Source organism: Dreissena polymorpha, chromosome 2 (genome assembly GCF_020536995.1).
Source record: "Dreissena polymorpha isolate Duluth1 chromosome 2, UMN_Dpol_1.0, whole genome shotgun sequence".
NCBI lineage: Eukaryota > Metazoa > Mollusca > Bivalvia > Myida > Dreissenidae > Dreissena > Dreissena polymorpha.
The window spans coordinates 29,703,680-29,716,471 of NC_068356.1; the positions used below are offsets into that span (position 1 = coordinate 29,703,680).

General features: G+C 36.5%; 1 protein-coding gene across 1 annotated transcript in view; it reads left to right on the forward strand.

The window, feature by feature from the left end:
* Positions 1-12,792, forward strand: part of LOC127866392 (protein ecdysoneless homolog) — a 45,345-nt gene that overhangs the window by 25,363 nt on the left and 7,190 nt on the right. The window contains exons 10-13 of the mRNA XM_052406885.1: positions 948-1,048; positions 2,504-2,678; positions 11,855-11,934; positions 12,290-12,522. Of these exons, the coding sequence (XP_052262845.1) occupies positions 948-1,048; positions 2,504-2,678; positions 11,855-11,934; positions 12,290-12,522 (589 nt within the window). The remainder of the gene's footprint in view (positions 1-947; positions 1,049-2,503; positions 2,679-11,854; positions 11,935-12,289; positions 12,523-12,792) is intronic.

Genomic DNA, 12,792 nt, shown 5'->3' on the forward strand with positions numbered 1-12,792 from the left:
ACATGGCCGCGAGGAGGCGGGGCATTTTTCCTAACATGGCTATAGTAAAAACTTGTTAACATTCTAAAAGTCACATTTATAGTCCAATATCCATGAAACATGTTCAGAACATTTGTTCTCATAATATCTTGGATTAGTTTCAAAATGGTTGTGGTCTGTAGAAAAGCATGGCCCCTCTTTAGGGGCATTTTGCACATATAGCTGTAGTAAAACCTTGTTAGCACTCTAGAGGCCACATTTATTTCCAATCATCATGAAACTTGGTCATAAGATTTGTCCTAATGATATCTTGGACCATTTTGAAAATGGTTCCAGTCGCTTGAAAAACATGGTAGCAAGGGGACGGGGCATTTTTCCTTATATGGCTATTGTCAAAACTTGTTAACACTCTGAAGGCCACATTTATTGTCGGATCAACATGAAACTTGGTCAGATAATGTGTCTCAATGATACCTTGGACAAGTTCGAAAATGGTTCTAGTCTGAAGGAAAACATGGCTGCAAGGGGGTTACATTTATAGTTCATTCTTGATGAAACTAAGTCAGAACGTTTGTTCTAATGATATCTTAGGCTGCACAGAACAGGTCAGGTCAGTTCCTTTGTATCTGAGGTGAGCGACTTTGGGCCTGTCAGCCGCTCTTGTTGATGTTTGCTATATGTACAAACAGTTATCTATATATTGAATACTCGTAACATTTAACTTTTTAATTTGGTTGTGAGCGAAGGTTTATATGAACCACCTGTAGCACTGTGTGGTGAATAGGAGCCAAATTTTATAAGAAGTGTGGGTAGCAATGAGTGGTGGATACGAGGCAAAGTTTGAAATAAGCCGCAGATAGAACTTAGTGGTGAATACAATGCCAAGTTTATTATGAAGGTTGGGTAGCACTGGGTGATGAATATGAGCTCAGGCCTGTTAAGAACCTTGCCCTGGGTTTGTATTGCAGGAGACCGGATGTGGGAAGTCAGATACTCCATCTTGTGAAAACACTCAATGTGGATGTAGAGCAGCGCCGTCTGGCTGAGCAGGACCTGCCACCACCTGATGGTCAGTACTCTCACCATGGTAACCTGGACTAGTCTCATTAGTGTAGTTGTACAAAATATTGAATTTTAAAATTGGAGCGTTATAATCTACTGTAATTACTCTAAGTTTTCGGACACTTTAAAATAATATATGATATATTTGGTTATTTACCCAATTACGCAAATGTAATGGTCAATTTTCCTCTGCCAGGTTTTATAACCTTAATTCGTTGCAAAAATCCATGAACAAAGTGTCACAAGATAAGCATAAACAGGGCTGAAGTTTGTAAGATAGCGCGATAAAATATTCTGTCCGAAAGTTGAGAGACATTAATTATGGACGAAATCCCGTATGTCCGAAAATATTAAGATTCTTAAGCAATAATATTTTTTGATAAAAAAGAGGGTGTCCGAAAACTTTAAGTTATTACGATATTTTACAATTTTTATCCCCACGCTTTTCAGAGAAAAAGTGGGGATATTGTGGTTATCTTAGTCTTCCATCTGTCCATCCGTCCGACCTGGCCACTATCTCCTTCTACACTATAAGCACTTGAGCCTTGAAACTTACACACATGGTAGCTATGTGCGACCCTGCACTATTTGGAATTTTGATCTGACCTCTGGGTCAAAAGTTATGTAGGTTTGGGTGGGGCTGTGTCACAGATTTTCACTCATTTTTATGCCCCCGGTATGGTGCATTGGCCATATATTTTGCTATATTGAAGATAGCAACTTGATATTTGGCATACATGTGTATCTAATGGAGCTGACATTTGAGTGGTGAAAGGTCAAGGCCATCCTTCAAGGTCAAATATCAAAAAAACTAATCCAAGGGAAGTATAAGCTTTAAAGGGAGGTAAATAACCTGCCAAATGATTAAAAAAATTTATTAATAAATCAAAGCGGTGCAGGAGGAGGCATTGTGTTTCTGACAAACACATCTCTTGTTTAATGTTATTTTACTTTAACTTTTTCATTTCTACACCGATTTACTTCCAATTGATACTGAACATCTCTTATGACAATATGGTCAATCTCAACTTTGCATGGCCCCATTACCAACCCTGGGGTGCCCCCTGGGTCAAACATGCGGTGTGGGGATACGCGTCTGCCTTTGCAGCGCCATTTCAAGTTTACATTTATGTTGGTTGACCTTTTTTACGTTAGGTTAAGTTTGAAAACTTTTACAGTGAAGAGACCTGTTGAAGATAAATGGTTATGAGAATACTATGTGACAAAGTATGTAAACATCTGTTCACAACTTGAAAAATTATTTCTTTGGTAGCTTCACTTAACAATGCAGTACTGGTATCTGTTCTGTTCTATGAAAAAAATTAGATGTCTGATTATAGTCCTATTTTACTATCATATACCTGTTTACTGCTGAATGATATGGGATTGATTATGATACATTTTAATGAACAATTTTACAAAATAACCGGAAGTTAGATTGATCATTTTCATATTTGTCCAGATGACTCCTGGATAACGCTGACCACAGAGACTCTGGACGCCATGTTGTCAGAGCGCGGAGGTAACCTTGACAACGTTGATGACCCAGATGGAGTGTTCAACATTGGGAAGGTCGCAGACAGCATGAACGCTTTTGTGAAGAAAATCTCTAGTGTGGATGGTGCTGAGTTCCCAGGGTAAGTCAAGGCAGGAATCCACTGATATTACATCCCATGGGCCACTTTTGATATAAATGCACATACAAGGAGAAAAATTGTGGGTGTGGATAAGATGACAATTAGTTTCTGGGATGCCAATCAAAGGCTGTTAATCTGTTTTTAGTTATTTAGCGCAACTCTCAGATGCTTAGTCGCTCAGTGAATTGTTTTCCTTGTTCCATCAAAGTTTCTCAGGCTTGCCAAAATGGAGGAAGGTTTATGGTGATATGTTGACAAATGAATGTTTTATATTAAAAAATACTTTTAAAGAAAGAAACTCTTGCCAAAGACCTAAATAATCCATTGAGGTTATATTTAAAAATGTCATTATCACTTGGAAATGAACAAGGTAAAGTTTGTATTAGTGATTTTTATGCTCCCCCGAAATTAATGGGGGGAGCATATTGTCGCCGCCTCGTGTGTCCGCCCGTCCGTGCACAATTTTTGTCCGGGCTATTTCTCAGCAGTTAATGCCTAGAATTCAATGAAACTTTATGGGAAGCTTCACTACCAACAGGAGATGTGCATATTATCAGCCGGTCATGGTTGGATGATTTTTCACAGAGTTATGGCCCTTTGAAATTTTCCATTAACTGTACATATAGTGCAATTCTTGTCCCCCCAACTACTAGACGTTTCCTTTTATCTGAATATATAGTGCAATATTGTGACAAAAAAGCAACTTTGGGGAGCATCACCCATCTCAGACCGTTTCTTGTTTAGAGAGTTATGTCCCTTTGAAATTTGTAAGTTGCTAAACCATCCATCGTATTATTATCCCCCGCCAGAGGCGGAGGGATATTGTTTTGGCGTTGTCTTTCCGTCCGGCCGGCCGGCACTTTTGTGTCCGGAGCCATATCTTGGAAGTGCTTTGACGGATTTCATTGAAACTTTGTATGAGTATATATATTGATAAGAGGATGATGCCTGCCAAATGGCATTGTAAACCATCTGTTAATTACGGAGTTATGGCCCTTTTATCTTGAAAAAATGTTTTTTTTTTGTCTGGAGGCATATCTTGAAAGTGCTTTGGGGATTTCATTGAAACTTTGTATGAGTATATATATGGATAAGAGAATGATGCACGCCAAATGGCATTGTATGCCATTGGATAATAACACAGTTATGTACCTTTGTATCTTGAAAAAATGCTTTTTTGAGTGTCAAATATAACACTTTTGTGTCCAGAAGCATATTGGCGGGGGATATCAATTCAATGAATTTGCTTGTTTTGTCCAAAGTTATGCCCCTCAAGACATTTCTTTTTATCTGAATATATAGTGCAATATTGTGACCAAAAAAAACTTTTGGGGAGCATCACCCGTCTCCGACGGTTTCTTGTTTTATCAGTTCTGCCACGGCTGGTGGAGTATAACATTTGTTCTAACTTCAAAGGTCTTTTGTTTTCGAGAGCACATTGCTACAACAAAGACCAATTGAACTTTCCAACTGTGAAAGGCTTCATATAGTGGCATTGTTCAAAGCTGACTTGTACAACTTGGCATTTCATTCACAAAGTTTACTGTCAATAACATGCCTTTAGAGCTGTGAATTAATTTCACTGTTTGAATTTAAGTTTCTTTCAGGAACTGATATTTCATTGTTATGCCACGTTATGTAGGAAAATGTTGTCTTTCTTCACATATTCTTTAAATAAAACACTGTTCATTGGCAGCTTGAAGTTAATGCCGATTTTCAATAAGTAGGTCCACGGGGTGATTTTTTTAAATAGAAATTAAAGTTTCTCTGATTGATTGTGACGTTACCTTAAATGTAAGATGTATAATCCAGTAACCATGTCTGAACATTTCGAATGCAACCTTTTCTTAGTTTTGATTTGACGGTCACACAAACACAGGTAGGCAAAAACCCAATTTTCTACTTCAGAAACCTCCGTTATTACAATCCTCTGGCGTGAAATGTACAAGTTAAACATGCAATTATGCTAAAATTGTAGATTCATTTTAGATAAATCGTTAAGATAATGCATGGCTATGTTGAAGTCGGTAAAAGTATGACCCATTTGATCGGATTACTGGCAATAGTTACACATGATAAATGCGTAATTATATATAGTTTTTAAAAAGATTAATGGAAGCAGAAATACGGCTTCAAATAATTCTTTACCAGAAAAGGGTGGATGAGGTAATCATAAGCCAACCTATATGCACCTTATAAATATGCCATGAAAATCAAATGAACATTTTTTTTTCGCCACCGCTACATATTATTTTGGTAATACATCGTGCATCAATAAATAAAAATTGCAACGAAGGTTTTGTGTTATCAAGAGTAAAATCAAAAGTAGCAAAATATCTTAAATTTGACAAACGTTTTAATTTTCAAAACAAGATTGACCAGATACAGAACCTTTTAACATAAAACTAATTTAACTGTTTGTAATAGTGTATAGTTGAAGAAATTATGTTTCAAATTTATCTGTGAAATGTCGGTAATTAATAAAAAAAAGACACTAACAGTCAAATAAACATATTTCTATAATGAATCAAAGAGTTTCTGATATTTTCTCTCGAGTATGATTACTCGACCCCGCTCTATGCGCTATTAAATAATACAAACAAATATTATGGTTACAAAATGGTGATAACGAAGGTTTCCTCTAAATTACAAAACATCTTTCAACCATCACATGAGAAAACTATTTAGTAATTGATAGTTCTCATGTACATTTACTGATAATAATTACTTTAACATATGGGAAATAGTCACTATACAGCACTTTAGTATCAAACTCTTTTAGAACTTAAACATGAATGGTCTGGCCGATAACGAAGGTTTGGTAACAGTACTACTTTCGAACATACATGTATACCGCATACAGGTTCATAATGCACTATACATGTATACCGCATACAGGTTCATAACGCACTCTCGATCATTTTCACCAGTTTATACATTCTCTTTGATTTTCCAGTAGTTTACGGTGCATCTATTCTCGTTAGTATTTCACCAGGTTTCATCCAAACAATGTCTTTACGCCTAGGCCATTGAAATAACAGTTTTTTTTTATTCCATAAATTTAACTTGATACTCGTCAGCATCTTTATCAACTATTTCACCAATAAACCAGTTATCTTCATATACAGCAGCAACATGATCACCCACTGCATATTTCATTTTAACGATCTCATTTGTGCATATTTCTTCTAGTTCATTGCTTACACCACATTGACTGTTATCATCTTCTGTTTCATTAGCGCGATTTTGTTCGTGTGTATGTACTGTTGATGTTACATTTTTTTACTGTCCCTGGGAAGCGCCATTTTGTTCGTTTTGATTACGTTCGGCTGATGTTTCAGTTTTCGTAGGTCCCTGAGGCCTCGTGAAATCGTTGTTCCAAGCGTCACAGGTACCCCCTGCTATGCATTCCTCACAGTAGCAACTAACTTCTCTAACTTTGATGCACGACTCCCCTTGGCCAACCACCGCACGGATCTTCATTGTCCCCTTAACAGCTTTGACCTGATCATTCTGCATGCGAATCTCTGTATCTTTGCACTTTAAAGACGGAACAAATCTAAACTGGACGTTTTTTATACTGGAGTTAATTGCCCACTTATAGAAATCAGCAGCGTCCTGGATAGTAGCCTTCCCACTTCTCGTAGCCTCATCAGCCAATCTCTTGCATGATCCACCTAGACCATCACACGGCCCCTTGCCATGTCCAGCTTCGAAATAGTTCCATCTAGCTTTTGTGCCATACCTCTGTTCATGGTTAGCAATAAGATCAAAGATGTGTTTATTTCTGTACTGACTGGTGGGTGAATCACTCCAGTAGTGTACTGCTGTAACATTTGGGTCTATTGCTTTCAGTATCGGTTGCAGCTCATCAATAAAAGTTATCACGGTGGACGCTTTGTGTCCCATCTCATCAGACATGATGATGATACTTCGGTGCTGAAGTGAATCATCAGAGTCGCGAAAATACACAACAACAGGGTGGAGAGTTACGCTTGTTTGGTTAAAATACGCGCTTTGGACTTCTTCCATAGACCTGCAACTATAATTTTTTGCAAAGTCTAGCTGCAACAATATCTCATGTTTGGGCAAGTTTTGCTTGAGCTTCTTTATCTCACCGTAATGTGTGGCAACTCTTTTCACATGCGATTCAAAATCTATCATTTGCTGATCTACTTTGATCAAAAATTGCTCTTTTTCGAGCTTTGTTTCAGTTACTCTCATGACCATCTTTTTCTTCCCTTTCTCCTCGATTTCAATTCTGTTCCACTGGCTCGATGCAATTGACTCTGGCAGTGATTTCTTTACACTCTCTTCAAGAGGAAATATGTTGATAGCTGTTTCGGGGTTTGCTGACACATTTATGCCTTCTTTTCTGAGCAGCTTTACTGATAAGGCAGCCTTCTGGTGTTTTGTACACAGGCATGAACTTCGACTTGAAAATGATGTCAGCAAAATATACTTTGGTCTGCATCTGCTGAATGAAGTAGATGATATATCCACGTCTGGATTTTCAGATCGAAATTTGTTGTACAAATTTGAAAGGTAATCAGTCAGTATATAAACTTTTCTCTTTTCACCACTTTCATCTTTCTTTACGTCTTCCTTTCCAGGCTGTACTAGCTTACTGTTGTCTTCCCTTTTCATGAATTCTACAACTTTGTCTTTATATTTCCCGACTGTCATCTTTCTAAATGATCTTGGTACTTGGTGAAGCTTGTTTTCACTCTTATCAAGTCTATGCCTACATAGCCCAGTCTTTAATGACAGTTTGATGCATTTGTACTTCTTGACTATTTTGCCGGAGATAATTCTGTGCAAAGCTTTCATTTTTCCTTTCGGTGTTTTTTCTTTTGTACGTTTTATTTCACTCACAATGACATTTCCTAGCAACAGTGACTTTCTTATTTTCTGCTTCTGGTTGTTAGACAGGTTTGCCATTTGCATCTCCTGTTCCGTTTGCTTACTTGGGGTTAATTCTTGATTACGGTTCTGGCTCGTACTTTTATTCTTCATTCGCTGTAATGACCGTTGGGTCGATCTATACCTAGTCATAAGCTTTGATCGTTCTTGTTCCAAAAGCCTTATGCGCGAGTTTGTCTCTGACAAATCGTGTTTCCATCTCCTTTTTGCAGCTTTTTTCCTGTTGTTCTTAAAAGGTAGCCTCACTGTTAGTCGGCCTCTTTCTGAACTGTCATTTGCAGCACTTTCATACCCACTGGTGTCTTGTTCTTGTGGTGCCCTTTGTCGTTAACGTTCTTCACGCTTGCGTTGGTAAAACTTTCTCAGTTTAGCTCTATTCTGCTTGTTTCTCCTTTTCTTGTCTCTTTGTGATAGTTCAGAAGTAGGTACATAGTTCCGGCGCACTCGCTCTCTTTCACGCCTAAGATATTCCTCATTGTTTTTCTCTTTCAGGCTCTGACGATATGCCCTTTGGATTTCTGCCTTACTCTTTCCCATAGCTGACAAATGCATCTGTAAAGATAATGAAACCTTCGTTATCATCATGAAATCTTCGTTATCGTTCTAAAAAGGCGTTATGGATTATCAAGATTACATTGATGTACTATTTAACTATATACATATTGCATTATATGAAATATGCCACAAATTTTTATGATCGCAGAGGAATATCATGTGAACTTTCCAAATCATCACTTGCAGAAAGTAATGACTGAAGTCTTATTTCAGTGTCTTTTAATTTGCTTCTTAACCCTTCCTGTGCTGAATTGTTTTATGAGGTTATATATCCCATTCCTGACTTGTTTAGGCCTGATTATGCTATATTGACTAAGACTCGCAAACCCTGTTTAAAGGACATTATGGTGTTAATCTAGTTGCTACAGAACATACGTGTAAAAGCAATGATGTAAACTGTACATATATACGGTCTAATATAGCTTTTTGGTATCAAATATAAAGATAAAACCTTCGTTATAATCCAATAACGAAGGTTTAACATATTTTAATGTATGTTTTATATAGAAGAGAGACAACTCATTCTTATGCTCATGTATGTTTTCAAAAAAGCATGATAAGAAGCAAAGAATTTCATAATTGTGAATTATTCCTGATAATTATATTAACAAAATACTATCTTTGAATATAAGGTAATATTACACCTCAGAGATATTGGTCCTTCTATATCTATATGACCGGTTTCAGTCTGTAAAATGCGATAGATGAACCTAATAGTATATGGACCGGTCACAATTTTTTGTATATGGACCGTTCGGGGTTACACACCACTATATGTGCACTGCTTTACTGTAAAATGACGTCATTAGCCGGATTTTTTTCGAAAAAATCTCGGCTTATAGATTGATGTTGTCGGGCGGGCGGGCGGGCGGGCGGGCGGGGTGGCGGCGTGCCAGAAAATGTTAAAGTTCTTATTTCATGGTATAACTTTGGTATGCTTGGACCTAGAGTCTTCAAACTTGACATGAAGGTTGGCCAGGATTAACAGATGACCACTGGTCATTTCAAGGTCATTCATTTGAAGGTCAAGGTCACTGTGACCTTCAATATAAAAAATGTTAAAGTTCTTATAACTTTGGTATGCTTGGACCTAGAGTCTTGAAACTTGACATGATGGTTGGCCATAACTAGTTAGTAACCACTGGTCATTTCAAGGTCATTCATTTGAAGGTCAAGGTCACTGTGACCTTGAATGTAAAAATGTTAAAGTTCTTATTTCATGGTATAACTTTGGTATGCTTGGACCTAGAGTCTTCAAACTTGACATGAAGGTTGGCCAGGATTAACAGATGACCACTGGTCATTTCAAGGTCATTCATTTGAAGGTGAAGGTCACTGTGACCTTCAATATAAAAATGTTAAAGTTGTTATAACTTTGGTATGCTTGGACCTAGAGTCTTGAAACTTGACATGAAGGTTGGCCAGAACTAGTAAGTAACCACTGGACATTTCAAGGTCATTCATTTGAAGGTCAAGGTCACTGTGACCTTGAATGTAAAAATGTTAAAGTTGTTATAACTTTGGTATGCTTGGACCTAGAGTCTTGAAACTTGACATGAAGGTTGGCCAGAACTAGTAAGTAACCACTGGACATTTCAAGGTCATTCATTTGAAGGTCAAGGTCACTGTGACCTTGAATGTAAAAATGTTAAAGTTCTTATTTCATGTTATAACTTTGGTATGCTTGTACCTAGAGTCTTCAAACTTGAAATAAAGATTGGCCAGTACTAGAAGATGACCACTGGTCATTTCAATGTCATTCATTTGAAGGTCAAGGTCACTGTGACCTTCAATGTTAAAATGTTAAAATTGTTATAACTTTGGTATGCTTGGACCTAGAATCTCAAACTTGACGTAAAGGTTTGCAAGCACACTTAGATGACCACTGGTCATTTCAAGGTCATTCATTTCAATGTCATTCATTTGAAGGTCAAGGTCACTGTGAACTTAAATGTTAAAATGTTAAAATTGTTGTAACTTTGGTATGCTTGGACCTAGAATCTCAAACTTTGCTCATGCCTTGAAAAGTACTTACATTTCATTTTGACCTTTGAACAATATTTCAGTAATTTAAGTATTGCATTGACAAAAACACGAAAGGTACTTTCCTGTCATTTAAATAAAAAATCCGGCTTCAATGCGGTCATCTCCGACCGCGGAACTCTTGTTTTTTTAACGAAATGACGTCATTATTCCTGCGAAATTCTCAGGTTATCTCTTTTAAACCATAAACAATCTTACAACACTGTACAATGGTAAAGGGGAAACTCTTTGATGTAATATAAGAAATAGTAAACTCCACTTCGGTCCCTTCGGCTTCGGTCCATATATAGTTTGTGGCTGCCTGGCTGGTCACTATAATGCCATAGGGACCTCAGTGGAGTTTACTATTTCTTAATTAATACTCACGGTTCTTGTATGATAATCCGACGATGTGATTGTTAAACTTTTCAACGAATACACCTTCAAGTAAGTTCACAACGCCCAAGTGTGCGCAATGACATCATAAGAAGTGATGTCATTGTAATATTCTATACTCTAAGCGGTAGTTTAGAATAACGATAACGAAAGTTTAAATCACGAAGGTTTAAACTCTTAATAAAATCTCACTCAGATCAATATATAACACAACATTAAAAACATAGTGTTTGCTGTAACTACGTCCAGATGGCGTATGTGTTTGTGTGAAGAGGTTGAAAGGATTGTGTTCCTTTATGATCACGGAAGTTTTGCGTTTTACTTTTTGAGGAAATGGCCATTTATTATTGTGTACACTTTGTGCTAGTTTATTAAAATACATTGATGCCTTCGCTCCTCCGATATTATATAATTTATAGGAGTTTTCTTGATGAAGTTGAAGTGTGACAAATGCAAACTTTATTTAGTTTGCAACACTATATTTATTGCTGATAACAAAGGTTTTTTTAAATCGAACATTTCAGTGACACTAGAGACAAGTCAAATTTAATATTAAAGCGTGCTTGTGTAGTCAGGTATTTATATGCATAAATGAAAGGAATGGTTAGGCTTGGTTTCAATACAAAAATGATAATCTTGTATTTAACTATAATGCGAAAACAAACTGTTCAATTAATCTTTTGACGTCGGCGACAATAACGAAGGTTTAAATTTTGATAAACGTTTTGGAAATTTAGGTTTTTTAAAGGACAATGGAAGAGCTTTTTTTTCTTTGATTTTATAGTTGGTATAGTTACATTTTGAAGAGACGCAATAATATGCTTTCTGATATTTCGTTTATAACAAAATCACGTAACGTGACGTGGACCTTATTGAAAATCGGTGTTAGGTTACATAATCACATACTTTTATAATTTTAAATTGGTAAAAGTTTAGTTTGAAAAATGTACCAATTCACTTTCTTAGTTATCCATTGCTACTAACACTTAATTTTTATTTTCACAATTTATGTTCGTAAAATAGAAACTGAATAATTATGTGAGAATTGTTCTGAGAAAACTGGGTTTAATGCATGTGTTTAAAGTATTGTCACAGATCAGCCTGTTCAGTCCGCACAGGCTTATCAGGGACGATACATTCCTCTTTAATGCATTTTTTTGTTTAAAGCAAGTCTCTTCAAAATTAAAATCCAGTCTAGGCGGAAAGGCGGAGGCTAATCTGGGACGAAACTTTACGCACATGCATTAAGCCCAATTTTCTCATATCCATGTTTATTACAGTGCTGGAGAGGATGATGATGATAATGAAGACATTCAGTTCGATGGCAGTGGCTTCATTACAGCAATGCAGGAAATGTTTGGTATGCATGGCACGATTGTTTGTTGGGCTTGGCTATTGTGTGAACTTGTAGCAATTTTGTTCAGCCCTTACCTTGGCGTAATTTTTAGCTCCACACAACAGATGCACACATATTTTTCCAGTACATTCAAAGGAATGCTTAAAATACAAAACATAATACATCCTTATGTAAAGTTTTAACTTCCGAAGAAGTAAGAAGAAAATAGATATGTAACAAATTTTCTATCACATGTATTTGAAGTGAGTATATATGCAATAAGTATGATGTTATGCTTTGTTCAAGGTATTAAAACACAGAGGTTTTCATGAACATTATGGCTCATTCTGTTGTTATTTAAAACAAATATTTACTTCAGAATTCAAGGACAATGACAGTGTATCGAGCTCAGACATGAGCGAGTATGGTTGGGAAGAAGAAGATTCAGATGGCGAGGGTAAAACCAAGTCCCAGGGCAAACAGAGTAAGATGAAGCGCCCACCCTCACTTGACAGATACATGGACGTCATGGATAAAGAGCTCGCAAAAACTGAAGTTGGAAAGAGCTTTGAGAGGCAGAGTAAAGTACAAAGCAAGAAGACTTCAGAAAAAGTGATCCTTTTTTTGTATTGCGCTTTTTAATTTGTTTACAAAATAAACATACACTATTGTATTTATGTTTAACTGGAATGTGATTTAATGAATATTGTTTATACAGTTTTGTTAAAAAATATATTAATTGTAATTTTATTTGGAAATAGTTGTCATTTTCTATTGTAATTCAGAAAGACATGACTTAACAAAAGCATAAATTGCAAGACAAAAGAACAACAATTACAAGACTAGTCAACTCATTTTTAACATATCTGTTATCAATTTAGC